The 19,014-nt window shown below is 39.1% G+C and overlaps 2 protein-coding genes across 3 annotated transcripts in view; one reads left to right on the top strand and one right to left on the bottom strand.

Moving 5' to 3' along the window:
• The first annotated feature begins 618 nt into the window (after positions 1-618).
• LOC141346772 (claudin-10-like) lies at positions 619-12,217 on the top strand. The gene is made up of 5 exons (XM_073851726.1): positions 619-850; positions 4,365-4,526; positions 4,609-4,690; positions 6,156-6,263; positions 11,876-12,217. The coding sequence occupies exons 1-5, from the start codon at positions 619-621 to the stop codon at positions 12,093-12,095; spliced, it is 804 nt and encodes a 267-aa protein (XP_073707827.1). The 3' UTR covers positions 12,096-12,217.
• dzip1 (DAZ interacting zinc finger protein 1) overlaps positions 12,203-19,014 on the bottom strand; it is a 22,826-nt gene continuing 16,014 nt past the window's right edge. For both annotated transcript variants that reach the window (XM_073851724.1, XM_073851725.1), the window contains 6 exons: positions 18,810-18,996; positions 17,811-17,964; positions 14,691-15,019; positions 14,435-14,577; positions 12,813-12,993; positions 12,203-12,606 (listed from right to left, as the gene is read on the bottom strand). In XM_073851724.1, coding sequence (XP_073707825.1) covers positions 12,524-12,606; positions 12,813-12,993; positions 14,435-14,577; positions 14,691-15,019; positions 17,811-17,964; positions 18,810-18,996 — 1,077 coding nt within the window. In that variant the 3' untranslated portion in view covers positions 12,203-12,523. The remainder of the gene's footprint in view (positions 12,607-12,812; positions 12,994-14,434; positions 14,578-14,690; positions 15,020-17,810; positions 17,965-18,809; positions 18,997-19,014) is intronic.

Genomic DNA, 19,014 nt, shown 5'->3' with positions numbered 1-19,014 from the left:
GACATATGAGCCTGCGTACAGGATAAATATCTGATTTAAGAAGAACATACCTGACCATATAACAATATTATTTTACGTAATAGCCAGATGATGTTCTTTCAAAGACAACACAAGTCCTGCACTTTTAAATCTGTAGCCAGCTGTTCTTTCTGAAAGTTTAAATCTTTTACTTTTCTGAACGATCATACTTAACATTTCCGACCTGGATGATGATATAATAGGTGATAACTTAACATCATTTTCATATATTCTTTCGTTTGGATCTATAATCCACTGAATGCACTTTTAGCTGGTCAATGATGTCCTGGGAAAGGTCATCTTGTGTCTTGACCTGAACTGTTGACCCTGGTTGTCAGATTGAGAGATCGGACATTTGTCATGGCATGTGAAACTGCTTATGAAGTGAAACCTTGTAGTTTTACCAGTTTGAAGCTGCAATATGCCGAAGAAAGCACTGTGGATGCAGATACCAAGACAGGAGGAAGCTGTCCTCTAAGGACACACACCACCATGTAATTTTATTCCATGTTGGCTTGAAACCTCACAGCAGATCAGGAACTCTCTTTCCATAGATCTTTCAACTTCTCTTCTGTTCATCAGGTGTATGAAGCTGGCAGGATGAGGCAGCGAACAGTGGTGATGTATGTGGAGATCGGTTGCTTTTTGACATGTTTAAGTGGCTGGATTCTGATCTGTTCCACTCTGGTCACTGAGTACTGGACATTTTCGGAGGTGGGCTCTGTGGTTCTGACCACCGGTAATTACTATTCCAATCTCTGGATGGACTGTGTCTCAGACACCACAGGAGTATCTGACTGCAAATACTACCCCTCCATGATGGACCTGTCTGGTAAGGAATCACTGTTCAAATTGAGACATTGGGTCATGATTTGATTGATTAAAAAAAAAATTAAAAGACAAGCTCATGGTTCTTAGGGGAAGGAGAACACATTATTCAATAAATATATTTAGTGTGCAATTTACTTTTATTCTAAATGTTTGCTTTTCTTTTAAATATCTTACTTCCAAATTAGGCTTTTATTTTAAATTAAAACGTCACAATTGATAAACACACTAATGTGACAGTAAAGACATTTCACAATATCACTGTTTTGCTGTTTTCTATTTTGTTTTACTATTTATATTATTACTTATTTAATTAAGTGTCTAAATCAAGATATTATTTAAGAAGTATATACATGTTGAAAAGTGAACTGTGAAAGGTGACTTTTTATCTCATATTTAGACTTCTTTCTCACAATTTTTCAGAACAATAAAATGCTTTGGAATGGCAAGATATAAACAGAATTGCAAGGGAAAAAAACTAAAATATAATATATGAATTGAAAATTCTGGCATTTTTCCTCAATTTTAGATTTTTCTTTCATCAGTGTATATCTTGAGATTCTAATTTTGAAATCTTTTATAAAAAGTCAGAAAATGGTCAACTGAATTTGTAAGATAAAAAGTCACAATTCACTTTTGGCTTATTTATTTTTTTACCCTGTGGGGGAACTGTGGAAGCCTGTTCCCACCAATGAATAAAAAATAAATATAATTTTGATATAACATTTTTTTTTCTCAGATTTGCAGTTTTATATCACACAATTGTAACTTTTTTTCTCATAATTTCAATACTAACTTGCAATTGTGACTTTTTTTTCTCAGAATTGCGAGTTTATATCTCACAAATGTGACATTTTTTCTCAGATTTGCAATTTTGTATCACGCAATTGGGTCTTTTTTCTCAGAATTGCAATACAAACTTGCAATTGTGACTTTTTTTCTCAGAATTGCAAGTTTACATCTTACAGTTGTGACTGTTTTTTCTCAGAATTGTGAATTTATATTTCACAATTGGCACTTTTTTTCTCAGAATTGCGAGTTTATATCTCACAGTTTAAATGCAAGTTTTTATCTTATAATTAGTTTTTTTTTTCAGAATTGCAAGTGTGTGTCTTGCAATTGTAACATTTTTTCTCAGAATTGTGAATTTATATCTTGCAGTTGTGACTTACTTTCTCTGAATTGCATGATACAAACTTTCAATTGTGACTTTTTTCCTTAGAATTACGAATTAATTTTTTAGAATTGTATATTTATATTTCACATTTGTCACTTTTTCTCAGAATTATGAGTTTATATCTCGCAGTTGTGACTTTTGTCTCATAAATGCAAGTTTTTATCTTACAATTGTGCCTTTTCAGAAATGCGTGATGCAAACTCGCATTTGTGACCTTTTTCTCAGAATTTATATCTTGCAGTTGTGACTTATTTTCTCAGAATTGCATGATACAAACTTGCAATTGTGACTTTTTCCCCTCAGAATTACGAATTAATATCTCGGAATTGTCCTTTTTTTAAATTGTGACTTTTTTCTCATAATTGTGAGTTTATATCTTGCAATTGGCTTTTTTTCTCAGAACTTTGAATTTATATCTCACAATTGTGACTTTATTTCTCAGACTTGCATGATACAAACTCGCAGTTGTGACTTTTTTCTCAGAATTACGAGTTTATATTTAGGAATTGTCTTTTTTTCTCAGAATTGCAAGTTTACATCTTACAGTTGTGACTGTTTTTTCTCAGAATTGTGAATTAATATTTCACAATTGGCACTTTTTTTCTCAGAATTGCGAGTTTATATCTCGCAGTTGTGACTTTTGTCTCTTAAATGCAAGTTTTTATCTTATAATTAGTTTTTTTCAGATTTGCAAGTTTGTATCTTGCAATTGTAACATTTTTTCTCAGAATTGTGAATTTATATCTTGCAGTTGTGACTTATTTTCTCTGAATTGCATGATACAAACTTTCAATTGTGATTTTTTTCCTTAGAATTACAAATTAATTTTTTAGAAGTGTATATTTATATTTCACATTTGTCACTTTTTCTCAGAATTATGAGTTTATATCTCGCAGTTGTGACTTTTGTCTCATAAATGCAAGTTTTTATCTTACAATTGTGCCTTTTCAGAAATGCGTGATGCAAACTCGTATTTGTGACCTTTTTCTCAGAATTTATATCTTGCAGTTGTGACCTAATTTCTCAGAATTGCATGATACAAACTTGCAATTGTGACTTTTTCCCCTCAGAATTACGAATTAATATCTCGGAATTGTCCCTTTTTTAGAATTGTGAGTTCATATCTTGCAATTGGCTTTTTTTCTATGAATTTTGAATTTACATCTCGCAATTGTGACTTTTTTTCTCAGAATTATGAGTTTATATCTCGTGGTTGTGACTTTTGTCTCACGAATGCAAGTTTTTATCTTATAATTAGTTTTTTTTTCAGAATTGCAAGTTTGTATCTTGCAATTGTAACATTTTTTCTCAGAATTGTGAATTTATATCTTGCAGTTGTGACTTATTTTCTCTGAATTGCATGATACAAACTTGCAATTGTGACTTTTCCCCTCAGAATTACGAATTAATATCTCGGAATTGTCCCTTTTTTTAGAATTGTGAGTTCATATCTTGCAATTGTGACTTTTTTCTTATAATTGTGAGTTCATATCTTGCAATTGGCTTTTTTTCTATGAATTTTTAATTTATATCTCGCAATTGTGACTTATTTTCTCTGAATTGCATGATACAAACTCAAATTGCATGATACAAACTCTCAATTGTGACTTTTTTCCTTAGAATTACGAATTAATTTTTTAGAATTGTGAGTTCATATCTCGCAATTGTGACTTTTTTCTCTTGATTGCGAGTTTATATCTTGCAATTGCCTTTTTTTTCTCAGAATTGTATATTTATATTTCACATTTGTCACTTTTTTCTCAGAATTATGAGTTTATATCTCGCAGTTGTGACTTTTGTCTCATAAATGCAAGTTTTTATCTTACAATTGCGCCTTTTCAGAAATGCGTGATGCAAACTCGCATTTGTGACCTTTTTCTCAGAATTTATATCTTGCAGTTGTTTTCTCTGAATTGTGAGTTCATATCTTGCATTTGTGACTTTTCCCTCATAATTGTGAGTTCACTATCATACCACAGAAACCTGCAAAACAGACAGTAACACATCAGTTTATTATACTCAACTTATTCTTTATGATAAAATGTTTATGAAGAAAGGTTTATTGACTCGCAATTGTGCTTTTTTCCCACATATAAGTCTTTTTTTCCCTCTTAAAATTTGACTTATGACTCGCAAGTGAGTTTACATCTCACAATTCTGAGATAAAAGTCAGAATTGTGAGATGTAAAAGTTGCAATAACCTTTTTTTTAAAAATAAATTTAGTGGCAGAAATGGGCTTCCATAGGAAACAAAATTCAGTACTATCAGATTTTTTCTTTAGCGGAAATGGCCTTCCATATGAGGTACTTTTTGTCTGTCTCACTCTCTCTCTCTGGTTAGTTTTCCTCCATGTATGCAGGGCCCTGGCTGTCATCTCTGTGATCTTTGGCTTCTGGGGGGCTGTTCTTGCCCTCATTGGGATGAAATGTACCAAAATCGGTGGCTCTGAGCTCGCCAACACCAGAATTACATTTGCAGCAGCCTTGACCTACATGGCATCTGGTACAAACCTTTCTTCATAAACATTTTATCATAAAGAATAAGTTGAGTATAATAAACTGATGTGTTACTGTCTGTTTTGCAGGTTTCTGTGGTATAATAGTATACTCCTGGTGGGGAAATAAAGTTCGTTCAGACTATGTGGATCCATATTACTTGCAACAGAAGTATGTAACTATTGATGTATCTTAAAATTACTTAGTCACACAAATTAATAATTATTACAGTAATAATGATTTATAAAAGTGCCTAAAGGTGAGGTATGCCACCTTTAGGCAATACTAGTGTCATCTAGAGGAATAAAAAAAAAAAAAAAAAAATACATCTTTAAAAACACTGCCAATGTTTAAACTTATTTTCTCCAGCTGTCTTTCTTTGCTTATTTTGGCCATTTTGGTTTGGACTTCTGTAACCAAGTTTCTTTGCTATGTAGAGGGTTTAGACTTATGTGACCACTTGGTCAGTTACATATTGGAAATACTCAGATGTAAACAACAGCATTGTTTGCACAGTTAATGTACTACTGAATATGTTGTTCTGCTAATTTAAGCTGTCTAAAGCACAGAAAAATCATGTGGAAGCTGCTAAATCATATAGAGAAGGACTTAGTAAGCAGGAAAGTTCGCAATATTTTGACAAACTTAAGTTAAACATGTACAAACAGTACAAGCAATATTATATAAAGCATTAGTAAAATATTTCACCTTCCTGACTGGGAATGATAAGAACCAACACGAATGTTGTCAAGATTGGTCTGGCTGGTCAGGCTAAAACCCCTCTAAAACTAGCCTGCTGACCAGCTAAAACCAGCCAACCAGCCTAGTCTGGTTTTAGCTGTTTTTTAGCAGGGAGAACAATATCTAAAAACTGCTGTGTGAAAGGTGTACAGTAAACAAGCTAAAACCCCCAGAACTTTGTTTTAATAAGCTGTCGACTCAAAAAACAAGAGTTTAAGGACACAAAAGTAGAGCACAGCATGCCATATTACTCAAAGAACTACAGCCACTAAAGTAAACTTAATGGGCGAGATTAAACAATCATCATTTTTAACCATGTCAAAGGATTATTTCACCACCCTATGTAAACCTGAGAGGAGGTGATATATTGAGAAACTAAATTTTATTGGTCTATAGCAGTTCTCTTGTTCCTTACCTTCCTTCCGTTTGCTGGAAAAATTATCCAACTAAATGGCCCAATGTGAATTACCCTGACATCCCTGCTGAAAATAACAGCTAAATCCAGCCTAGGCTGGTTGGCCGGGTTTAGCTGATGTAAGCTGGAAGAAGCTGGTTTTAGCTGGTCACCCAGCCTGGCAAGCTAAGACTCAAAGGGGCCAAAACCACTTTAAAACCAGCCTACTGAACAGCTATGACCAGCTAAAACCAGCCTAGTTATAAGTCAGAAATGACAAGGAGTCCTCTTCCCGCAGTACAAAGTGAATGGCTAGCATTGGATTGTTAAATGCGCTCTTTCTCTACTGGTTGAGCTGGAAGAGTAGCAGACCATTCTAAACGTTTTGATAGTGCCTATGAGACTTTACTACGCTATTAAAGGGGAGAAAAAAATCCCCTGAATGACATACTTATTAACCGGGTTATAAACCTCACCTATAAGGTTTTTTATTTTCCTCAGGTTTGAGCTCGGTGCAGCTCTGTTCGTCGGCTGGGGAGGTTCGTGTCTGCTGATCTGTGGAAGTGCAATCATGTGCTATTTCTCTGTGAGAAAGTCATTCCCACGAAGGTCTGGCCCATCGCAATGTATTATTATCAATAATTAAAAGCTGCTTATTATTTTTGTGAGAACTGTGATGTTTAAAGTTGGAAAAAACAGCATTTACTAGGGGCCAAGGCAAGCACCGAATATGCGATTGCACCTATTGTATCTGATGGTGTTCCTCTTCTTCTTCCATTTCTTCTAACATTGAGTCTATGGGAACCCAGAACTACTTGCGGGAAATTTGTGAAATTGAGCACACTGATAGAGGACAGTCTCAACATTAACCATAGCAAGTTTGGAGACTCTAACTCTAACTCTCTAGCGCCACCACTTGTCCAAAGTTCCACTCATGTTTTATGCTAATAACTTTTGTACCGTAAGGCACAGAATCAAAATCTTTTTTTTTCTGAATCCTTCGATCATGCCGAGTCGAATGAAGTCCAAAATTCATAAATTGTAAGGTTTATTTTTTCTATTTTTGTAATTTCAAAACTTCTTCGAAATCATCCTAGACAGTTTGTCTGATTTTCAACAAAACTGGCTCAGATCATCTTCAGACCATGCTGGCTAAAAGTTATGGAATTCAAGTTGATTAGTCAAATCGTTATCGAATAACACGCGAATGATTCTACGAAAAGCACACAAAAATAGATGTGAGGCTATATCTCCATGACGGTTTGGCGTATTGACATAGAGCTTTTCCTATGTCAGCCATTTTGGGTGTCAGTCATACTGAATTTTGTAAAAATGCTATATTTTACAAACACATTGGCATATTGTTACGAAACTTGGTTTGTGTCTTCAGCACCATGCACTGACAGTACTCAAATCATGTGGCCAAAAGTTTTAAAGAAATTTCTAAAAATGCTAATAAGATTTGATTAAATTGGTCTATTGTAACAAAAGGGATATATTCCTTGGGTCATGCTGAGAACATTGATACCAATTATGCCATAATTGGATGAACTTCCTGTCTGAACTCCTCCTAGAACTTTGGTGTGATTTTCACCAAATTTGACTTGGATCATCTTCAGACCATGCTGACAAAAAGTTATGGATTTGGTGTCGATATATAAAATGTTTTTCGTTCAACGCATCAACGAATTTGCTGGAAAGATGCCAAACTCGCCGCCAGAGGAACGTGAGCTGGCCTCGCCGCCAGAGGAACATCAGCGGACACCGCCACCAGAGGAACATGAGCTGGCCTCGCCGCCAGAGGAACATCAGCGGACACCGCCGCCAGAGGAACGTGAGCTGGCCTCGCCGCCAGAGGAACATCAGCGGACACCGCCGCCAGAGGAACATGAACTGGCCTCGCCGCCAGAGGAACATCAGCGGACACCGCCACCAGAGGAACATGAGCTGGCCTCGCCGCCAGAGGAACATCAGCGGACACCGCCGCCAGAGGAACGTGAGCTGGCCTCGCCGCCAGAGGAACATCAGCGGACACCGCCGCCAGAGGAACATGAGCTGGCCTCGCCGCCAGAGGAACATCAGCGGACACCGCCGCCAGAGGAACATGAGCTGGCCTCGCCGCCAGAGGAACATCAGCGGACACCGCCGCCAGAGGAACATGAGCTGGCCTCGCCGCCAGAGGAACATCAGCGGACACCGCCGCCAGAGGAACATGAGCTGGCCTCGCCGCCAGAGGAACGTGAGCTGGCCTCGCAGCCAGAGGAACATGAGCTGGCCTCGCCGCCAGAGGAACATGAGCTGGCCTCGCCGCCAGAGGAACATGAGCTGGCCTCGCAGCCAGAGGAACATGAGCTGGCCTCGCCGCCAGAGGAACATCAGCGGACACCGCCACCAGAGGAACATGAGCTGGCCTCGCCGCCAGAGGAACATCAGCGGACACCGCTGCCAGAGGAACGCGAGCTGGTCTCGCCGGCAGAGGAACGTGAGCTGGCCTCGCTGCTAGAGGAGCGTGAGCGGTCACCGCCGTGTCCGGAACAGAGAGAGCGGTCAACGCCGCGTCCGGAACAGAGAGAGCGGTCACAGCCGCGTCCGGAACAGAGAGAGCGGTCACAGCCGCGTCCGGAACAGAGAGAGCGGTCACCGCCGCGTCCGGAACAGAGAGAGATCGGTCACAGCCACGTCCGGAACAGAGATAGCGGTCGCCGCCACATCGGGAACAGAGATAGCGGTTGCCGCCGCGTCAGGAACAGAGATAGCGGTCGCCGCCACTTCGGGAACAGAGATAGCGGTCGCTGCTGCGTCAGGAACAGAGATAGCGGTCGCCGCCGCATCAGGAACGGAGATGGCGGTCACCGCCGCATCAGGAACGGAGATAGCGGTCACTGCCGCGTCAGGAACAGAGATAGCGGTCACCGCCACATCGGGAACTGAGATAGCGGTCGCCGCCACATCGGGAACAGAGATAGCGGTCACCGCCACTTCGGGAACAGAGATAGCGGTCGCTGCCGCGTCAGGAACAGAGATAGCGGTCACCGCCACTTCGGGAACAGAGATAGCGGTCGCCACCACTTCGGGAACAGAGATAGCGGTCGCTGCTGCGTCAGGAACAAAGATAGCGGTCACCGCCACATCGGGAACAGAGATAGCGGTCGCCACCACTTCGGGAACAGAGATAGCGGTCGCTGCCGCATCAGGAACGGAGATAGCGGTTGCCGCCGCATCCAGAACGGAGATAGCAGTCGCCGCCACTTCGGGAACAGAGATAGCGGTTGCCGCCGCATCCAGAACGGAGATAGCAGTCGCCGCCACTTCGGGAACAGAGATAGCGGTTGCTGCCGCGTCAGGAACAGAGATAGCGGTTGCCGCCGCATCCAGAACGGAGATAGCAGTCGCCGCCACTTCGGGAACAGAGATAGCGGTTGCCGCCGCATCCAGAACGGAGATAGCAGTCGCCGCCACTTCGGGAACAGAGATAGCGGTCGCCGCCACATCGGGAACAGAGATAGCGGTCGCCGCCACATCGGGAACAGAGATAGCGGTCGCCGCCACATCGGGAATAGAGATAGCGGTCACCGCCACATCGGGAACAGAAATAGCGGTCACCGCCACTTCGGGAACAGAGATAGCGGTTGCCGCCGCATCCAGAACGGAGATAGCAGTCGCCGCCACTTCGGGAACAGAGATAGCGGTCGCCGCCACATCGGGAACAGAGATAGCGGTCGCCGCCACATCGGGAACAGAGATAGCGGTCGCCGCCACATCGGGAATAGAGATAGCGGTCACCGCCACATCGGGAACAGAGATAGCGGTCACCGCCACTTCGGGAACAGAGATAGCGGTCACCGCCACATCGGGAACAGAGATAGCGGTCGCCGCCACATCGGGAACAGAGATAGCGGTCGCCGCCACTTCGGGAACAGAGATAGCGGTCACCGCCACATCGGGAACAGAGATAGCGGTTACCACCACTTCGGGAACAGAGATAGCGGTCGCCGCCACATCGGGAACAGAGATAGCGGTCGCCGCCACTTCGGGAACAGAGATAGCGGTCGCCGCCACTTCCGGAACAGAGATAGCGGTCGCCGCCGCGTCAGGAACAGAGATAGCGGTCGCCGTCACTTCTGGAACAGAGATAGCGGTCGCCGCCGCGTCAGGAACAGAGATAGCGGTCACCGCCACTCCGGGAACAGAGATAGCGGTCACCGCCACTTCGGGAACAGAGATAGCGGTCGCCGCCGCGTCATGAACAGAGATAGCGGTCACCGCCACATCGGGAACAGAGATAGCGGTCACCGCCACTTCGGGAACAGAGATAGCGGTCGCCGCCGCGTCAGGAACAGAGATAGCGGTCACCGCCACATCGGGAACAGAGATAGCGGTCGCCGCCGCGTCAGGAACAGAGATAGCGGTCACCGCCACTTCGGGAACAGAGATAGCGGTCGCCGCCGCGTCAGGAACAGAGATAGCGGTCACCGCCACATCGGGAACAGAGATAGCGGTCGCCGCCACTTCCGGAACAGAGATAGCGGTCGCCGCCGCGTCAGGAACAGAGATAGCGGTCACCGCCACATCGGGAACAGAGATAGCGGTCGCTGCCACGTCAGGAACAGAGATAGCGGTCACCGCCACTTCGGGAACAGAGATAGCGGTCGCCGCCGCGTCAGGAACAGAGATAACGATCATCGCCACTTCGGGAACAGAGATAGTGGTCGCCGCCGCATCAGGAACGGAGATAACGGTCGCCGCCGCATCAGGAACGGAGATAGCGGTCACCGCCACTTCGGGAACAGAAATAGCGGTCGCCGCCGCGTCAGGAACAGAGATAGCGGTCGCCGCCGCGTCAGGAACAGAGATAGCGGTCACCGCCACTTCAGGAACAGAGATAGCAGTCGCTGCCGCGTCAGGAGAGCGGAAGAGCGTCTCCGCCCCCGCCGCAAAGTAGGGGCGCATCTGCGCAGCCTCGGCCCTATAGGCGTCCATCTCCGCCAGGCAGGCGTAGATGTACTCGAAACGAGCGGCCGACGCTGCCTCGAAGGACATCCCCGCCGTCTCGGGAACAGAGCGGGTGGTCGCTGCCGCCAAACGGGGGGACGCCGCCTCCCTGAAAAAATTCCTCCCCGCTGGACCCATCTTGGCTGGCTGCATTCTGTCACGTGCGATAGAGGAGATCTGGGTCCAAGTGCAGGTGAGTATTTTAATGACAATAAACACAAATAAACAAACGAATAAGCAAACAAAAGGCCAACACGGCACAACACGACTAGAATAATACAAAGAGAACAAAACAAGAAACACGATCTAGAGCAGGGATAGCACACCGACAGGATGACAAAACACATCTAAAACAAACCACACAGAAGACAATGCAGCCAGAATGAGCAGTGAGACATGAGCAGCTTTAAAGTCCGTATAATTGTGAACAGGTGTGAGTTGAGACGAGTGTAACGATCACAAGACAGGTATAGGTAGATGAGTGCTAACGATCACAGACAGGTGTTTACAATCAGGGAAGTGCAGTGCAAGGGAAAGGGTGGCTGAGGGAAACCCCACAGCCCAGATCATGACAAACTATTCCCTGGGTCATGCCAACAACAAAGATACCAATTATGCCATAATTTGTCGAACTTCCTGTCCGCCATTTTGATTTATGTCGAAAACCTCCAAACTCGTACTGGACTGTTCATCCAAATTCACCAAAATTCAGAGTGTGCTGACAAAAAGTTATAGATTTCATGTTGATAGTTGAAACCATTTTTGTACAGCGCAGGTACAAATTTTACGTTTGATGCCGAAATGACAGGCTTTATCTCTGCAAAGCTTTGACATAATGACACCAAACTTTGTGTGTGCCTTTATCGCCTCACACTAAACACACCACATCGATTTGATAACAGCCATTAAGCCACTAAGCCATATTACTTGGTATTCTAAATTATTTTTCTGTCATTTTGACTAAAATCAACTTAAAATTGTTTCCTTTACTCGTTGTTGGAGTTGGTCTGGTGCTCCATATCATGCTTAGCTCCTCATTTTGCCTCTGGTGTGCTTGGCCCCATAATTGCTGCCTGCAGCTATATTTTAAAATGAAATTCTGTCACAAAATTATAAATGTCCTTACTGTTATTTATCAATGTAGTGCATTCTTGCTGACTTAAATTGTGAATTTCTTAAAAAAAAACTTTTGAATAGTAGTGTACTGTGTTTTCAATATTTTTTGTCAGGTTTACCATGAAATCCAGAAGACCCCCAACCTACATGACAGGACGTACCAGACGAACATACATGCTGCCGGGTTCAGCCAGAACCGCAACAGTCATCATCCCTCCTTCATACCAATCATTCAGAGTGAACAGAGAAAATGGAGCGAGTGGAGGGAGAAGAGGAACACAACAAAGCCAGTTTTCAAGAACTGTCAGGCCCGTCATAGACTCAGCTGTGTAATCTGTTTTAAAGACATAATTCAGAAACGTTTGCAATGCTTGTCTCAATTCAGTGTGATATAACAAGATTGCTCATATGTCAAAACAAAGATGAATCTGTTGAAAAAGTGTTTGAAAAGTGAATTTAATAAATCAATATTTTACAAACTACAAAAACCTATATATTTTTATTGTAGCAGGACACTAACTACATAAACTATCAAAAAGTTCTGAGGCAATTATTTTAAAGTGCAACATCCCTTGGCTGTTCCTTAGTACTAGGTGTACTTGTACCTTTATATTTCATATAAAGTACCTTTAACACTGTTAATATCAAACTGTTTTTGCACTGCTGTCCCTGAATGATCACTAAGCCTGAGCTACAACAGATATTACAATTATAAGGTATATCTATTTGAGGAAGTTTTGGTATTGCTCTGCTGCATTTTATTAGATCTCATCTGAATCATCCCAGTCGCTGACAGTCACTAAACTGCTCTTGAGAGTGCTGCCGGTTCCTGCGTCTGTGAGGCCTGACGAACACAAAGAATTAAAATCAGTATCACAGACAGTCTTTACACTAAAATATAACAAGTACTATTCATTTATGAATTATTGAATCTATTAAGAATAATCCAAAGGCCAAAGGTTTGGACAAGAAAAAAACACAGAGTTTCTAATTATTTATAGCCATGAATTCTCATTGTTAAAATATTTTGAGTTAGGGAAATCTATGTACCTGGCTTCTGTCCTTTGCCCGTCGATGAGCCCCACACACTCGTGCTGGTGTCCAGACTCTTGTCCAGGCTCTTCCTGATGGGTACGGGACATTGGCTGGGTTTGGTTACAGTGGTTACAGCGGGCACATCCTCCAGAGAGGAGATATCCCAGTCATCATCGTCATCATCTTCATCTGTGTACTGAAAGCAACAGAGCAGAACAACAACCCATTACGCATCTACTATAGAGACAAAACTCATTTCAGGAGTAAGAAATAAAATCTTCAGAGAATTACAATGTGCTCATCCAATCTTTTTACCTATTTATGTTGTTTTTTAAATGTAGAGGATCATGTTGTAGGGTTTGGTTTCCTAAAAAACAGCTAATTCCAGCTCTACAATCTGATTAGATGAGCCACATTTAAAGCTAAAAACAAACAGGTACACCTGCAATCACAAATCAGTTTAGTTAAGACTAAACACTACCATTCACTGGTTTGGAGTCAGTACACATTTTTGAAACAAGTCTAATGTGCTCACCAAGGCTGGATATTTCTCATTAAAAATATAATTAAAACAGGAATATTGTGAAATATTATTACAATTTAAAATACATGTTTTCTATTTGAATATATCTTATAATGTAATTTGTAAGACAAATTTTTAGCAACCATTAATCCAGCATTATTTTAGTAGATCTTATTAGTTTTATTTATATATATATATATATATATATATATATATATTTTTTTTTTAATCTGTTTTCTGTTTTCATTTTAAATGTAATTAAACTTTTAGTAATTTAGATTTTACAGTTTTTATTATTATTTTCATTTCAGTTTTAGTTCTTTAGTGTTACGTTAAACTAAATAGAAATGAGACGTTTCCTTGTGAACTAGCTAATATATAATAAATCCGTTGAATCTATTAAAAACAGTTTGAACAGTGGTGTATACAATATTTACTACGGTAATGCTGATTAGTGACCTATTGAGTTAATAAATGTTTACTGCAATATTTATCAATAATAAATGTTATTACTTAACACCCTTTAACTAACAACTTCTCAATAAGAATTTAAATAAATGCCAAAGAACTTAAAGGGATAGTACACCCAAAAATAAAAAATTCTGTCATTAATTACTCACCCATGTCGTTCCAAACCCGTAAGACATTACTTCATCTTCGGAACACAAATTAAGATATTTTTGATGAAATCCGACTTTCTGACTCTCCATATACACATTGACAAAATAGCACATGCATCATAGTATTTTCGATAATGGGGGCAGAGGGTGACTTGGGGGAGAATATCGAATAAATTATGGTTGAACCAATAATGTCACATGGACTATTTTGTTGCTGTTCTTGGTATCTTTCTGAGCCTTAAACATGGTAGGACCCTTGCTGTCTATGGAGGGACAGAAAGCTCTCAGATTTCATCAAAAATATCTTAAATTGTGTTCTGAAGATGAACAAAGGTCTTACAGGTTTGGACCAACATAAGGGCGAGTAATTAATGTCAGAATTTTCATTTTTGGGTGAACCAGCCCTTTACATAAATGCTGAAATAATCCACCCATTCTCTGTTGATATATGCATATCAAAAACATCTGTATCTGTTTAAAAAGGCAGGTCTCACCTTTAGCTCTTTCTTTGCATCTTGCTTTATATTTCTGACAGCTGTTGGCTTTTCAAGCAATGTATCAACGCCCCCTGCTGGTTTCTTTGGGCCTCGTGATTCCAACTGTTTTTCAAGGCTCCTGCCAAGAGCTTTGACATTACCTACAGAAAGCACACACAGTCACATTACAAATATACAACAAATGTATACAATTTTGGTTTGCATATGCAATACAACAACTTCACTCCCTCTTGATATCAGAAGTGAGTCTTACTGTGAGTAATCTTCTCCACGTTTCCATTCTGGTCAGTGTGTTTGTGCACGTGTGAGAGGTTGATCTCCTCCATCTCGCTGCCATCGGTCCACTCGCTGTCACTCTCGCTCAGAGCCGTCACATCTGTTCTGTCCGCGCGGATCACGGGAGCAGTGGATCGCACAGCAGGAGCACGAGGTGTCGAGCGCTGCTGTGTTTTAGCAGGCCGGGCTTTGACTGTGGTGCTGTTGACCAGAGCAGGTTTCTTCTGTGTTTGAGGGGTTTCTTCTTCAGATGATTCTTCTTCCTCTTCCTCAGACGATTCTTCACCAGAGCTGAACGGAGGAGTTCTGCAGACGAGATGCAAAAATTCATACAATGCAGAAAAAGGCACTGCATCAAATATCAAAAACAGATAAAGAGAGATAGTGTCATAAAATCACTGATCATTAATGCTAAAGTGATGAACAACAAACAAAACTAGATAAAAAAGTTTGTCAAGACAAACTTTAAGTTGGCTTGAAAAAGCCTGATCAGAAAGTGTGAAAAAGTTTTAGAAATTGTAGAGATGTTATGGTTTTCAGTCTGAAAAAGGTTATAGTTTAAAGTAGTTTTAAAGCTTAAAGCTTGAATGTTTTGAAGGCAATAGTCTGTTGGATGGATGGATAAATGGATAGATAGCATGTTACTAGCATGTAGCTAGCATGATTAGCATGTTGTTAGCATCATTAACATGTTGTCTAGCATAGTTAGCAAAGTACTAGCATGTTTCTGGGAGTTTTGACAGTTGGAGTTTAGGAGGAGCATACTATATATTACTGTAAGTTTAAATAGCATTTCAGTAAGTTGTCTTTCTCAAGCCAACTTAATAAAGTTAACAGGAAATGGCATTTGAATGCGGAATTGAGTCATATAAGTGGAATTTTCTGTATAATGCAGAATGTCACGGAATTTGCCTGATTTGCAATGAATTAATCAAAAGAAGGTCACTACTAAAAAAAGGAATATTTACCAGAAAAATTATTTACCAGAATTTATTTACCAGAGAAATGTAAATACACAACACAGTGCTTGTGAAAATAAATAAATAAATAAATAAATAAAATAGAATATTATTAAAATGTAATAAAACCTTTAATCCGGGAATAAAACTGAATATGAGAAAAAAAAAATGTATTTCATAGGGCCTTAAAATGAAATTTTTAGGTTTCATGATTTGTATTATTCAGACATGTTTCTTGATTAATATTTGTAATGTAATCATTAAAACAGAGTCTAGAAAAATTAAAACAGAAAAAAAAAACATTAATTTGGAAAAAAATAAAATGTAAATATTCATACAATGCAGAAAAAGGCACTGCACCAAATTAAAAAACTGACAAAATGATAACATAATAAAATCAATGATCATTTAAGCCAAAGTGATGAACAACAAACAAAATAAAGATAACAGGAAATGGCATTTGAAAAGCACACTTGACTTCTGTAGGGCCCTATGATTTCCACAATGCAGAATCGAGTCATATAAATGGAATTTTCAGTATAATGCAGAATGTCATGGAATTTGCCTAATTTGGGATAAATAAATCAAAAGTAGGTCAGTACACTTACACACCATATAGACTAGTGACTGTGAATATTAAGCTGCAGAAATACTGTTCAGTTATACTAAATGTCTCTGTTTGAATGAATGGCTCAGATGCATGGCTTTGTTTATTACACATACTGAAACGCACTTGACGCTTGCTGTGTTTTCAGCCTCTGCTGCCTCAATACGCAAGTACATGACCACAAACATAATCTCTAGAACTGATCTCAGAGTCACTTCATGAGCATTTGTTTCTTTTGAGAAAAAAACTATCATCATATACCACATGCAAACAGATACTTATATGTCTTTACAGCAACCCTTCAAAATAAAACTTTGGTTTAACTTTAACTAAACTGTGATGGAAATATATATGTAATTTTACGATTTGGTAACACTTTACAATAAGGTTCATTAGTTAAACATTAGTTAACCACATTAGTTAACATGAGCTAATAATGAACTGGACTTATACAGCATTTATTAATCTTTGTTAATGTTAATTTCAACATTTACTAATACATTATTAAAATTTTGTTAACATTAGTTAATGCAGTGTTAACTAACATGAACAAACAATGAACAACTGTATTTTCGTTAACTAATGTTAATAAAGATTAGTAAATACAGTAACAAATGTATTGCTCATGGTTAGTTCATGTTAGTTAATACATTAACTAATGTTTAACTAATGAACCTTATTGTAAAGTGTTACCTATGATTTAAATTAATGTACTACTACTGCTAATACAATTATTAAAACATATTTTTTAAAGAAATATTTACCAGAAAAATTATTTACCAGAATTGATTTACCACAACACAGTACTTGAACACAGAATATAAATAAATTACTAAATAAAATATAATAAAAAACAAATGCTTTTGACTATTAAAATTGAATAAAACCTTTAATCCAGGAATAAAACTGTATTTGTGAAAAAACATAAATGTATTTCATAGGGTCTTAAAAATGGAATTTGGAAAAAGCTTGAAACTTGATTGTCAGTGTTGTTATTGTAACTAAAATTAAAATAAAAGTGTTATAACTAAAAAAATAACTTTTGTTAACTAAAATAAACATTACTTGAAATAAAATATAAAAAACGTTTTTTATTTAATTTAGTTTCTAACATTAGGCAACATTTGTATTTAGTTTAAGCTGAAGTACTAAAATTATTATAATTATAAAAACTAAGACAAAAATATAAACAAATAAAAGCTAATTAGGCACATTTAAAAAACAAAAGCAAATTAAAAGCGAAGAAGAAAAACTTAAAATTAATTAAAAATGTAAAAAACTAACAAAAAAAATCTAATTTAAATATTATAAATAGTATAATAATATACAAATAATACTAAACTAACAATTAAATGATAATAAAAACTATTAAAAAACATTTATAATGTGCATAATGAATATACAAATATAAACAGAATCTATTGAAGTTTTTGATTTATTTTTATTGTAATTATATTTTATTTTTTACGTAATTTACCTAAAGATAAAACCCTAATACTTCCATGAAGGCCACAGTCAAATGTTGCTGTACCTGTGATGCTGAAGCGGTGTGGAGGTTTTGGGCAGGGTGCTGGTTCTGCTGCGTGGAGTTGGTTGTGGGGTGTGCTGTTGTTTGGGAGCAGGGCCTGACACCACGCGTGTTACTGTCAATGGAAAACTGCTGGATCTGGGTCTGGACTGAATCACTGCAAGAGAATAAGGCAAAACTGAACTCTACACTCTACATAAGCCTTCTGATGCAGCCTCCTGACTCAAATGGAACTCATGCATGAAACAGGAACATGCAATCCATATAAGGAACAAAACATTACACAAAAATACAAAGCATTCACAAACTAGGTGAAATACTGCATTTTTTAGAATAGAATAGAATAGGTAACACCTATTAACTATTAACTATGACTTTTCCCTCAACAAATTCCTAATTTGCTGCTTATTAATAGTTAGCAAAGTAGTTGGTTTAGGTATTGGGTAGGATTAGGGATGTAGAATAAGGTCATGTAGAATAAGGCATTAATATATGCTTAATTAATACTAATAAACGGCCAATATTCTAGTAATATGCATGCTAATAAGTCGTAGTTAATAGTTAATAGGTGTTACCTATTCTAAAGTGTTACCAATATTTGCTTTAATATTTTAAACAGTATGCCATATTCAGTTGGGAATCGGTGTTATTTTGGTAGCATTTACATAGTATTATAGTTTTAATTCATATTTTAAATTCATTTTTATTTATATATTTTAATTTTCATTCGAAGGTTTTGGCATTTTGCTGTGCAATTTCTATATTGTTTTACATGTCTATACAGCTTTTATTCATTTTCATTTCAGTTCTAGTTATTTTAGCACGTCAAGTTAAACTAATCAACAATTGTAAATGCTGAATACTACTTAAGTTATCGTTTAAGTAACAAAATATTTTTAGTGGTTTTAGTTTTAGTTAATGATAATAAACCTGTTGGGAACAGACATAAAACAAATATATTTAGAGCCTCATTCTCAGCCTTGAAACTGTCCCTATTCTGACCTTGTTCATGTTGTTTGGGTTTGGCCGGCTGCTCCGTGTTCCTCTCCTTCACTCTCTGCTCCAGTTTATGGTTGATCTCTTTCAGTGCCCTCCGATAAACTGGATCCTCTTCTTGTCTCTTCTGACGATCAGTGATAACCTGGGTCATGGTGCTCTTATACGCCCCTTTAGAGAGACCACTGACTCCCTGAACAACACAAAAGAC

The sequence above is a fragment of the Garra rufa genome, chromosome 12 (assembly GCF_049309525.1).
Source record: "Garra rufa chromosome 12, GarRuf1.0, whole genome shotgun sequence".
NCBI lineage: Eukaryota > Metazoa > Chordata > Actinopteri > Cypriniformes > Cyprinidae > Garra > Garra rufa.
This window is presented reverse-complemented; position numbering and strand designations above follow the sequence as displayed.

Excerpts from the sequence above, each read along its gene's own strand:
- LOC141346772 (XM_073851726.1), top strand. The coding sequence starts at position 619 with ATGAGGCAGCGAACAGTGGTGATGTATGTGGAGATCGGTTGCTTTTTG. Across the intron at positions 851-4,364 it reads CTCCATGATGGACCTGTCTG|TTTTCCTCCATGTATGCAGG; the intron begins GTAAGGAATCAC and ends CTCTCTGGTTAG. Across the intron at positions 4,691-6,155 it reads CCATATTACTTGCAACAGAA|GTTTGAGCTCGGTGCAGCTC; the intron begins GTATGTAACTAT and ends TATTTTCCTCAG.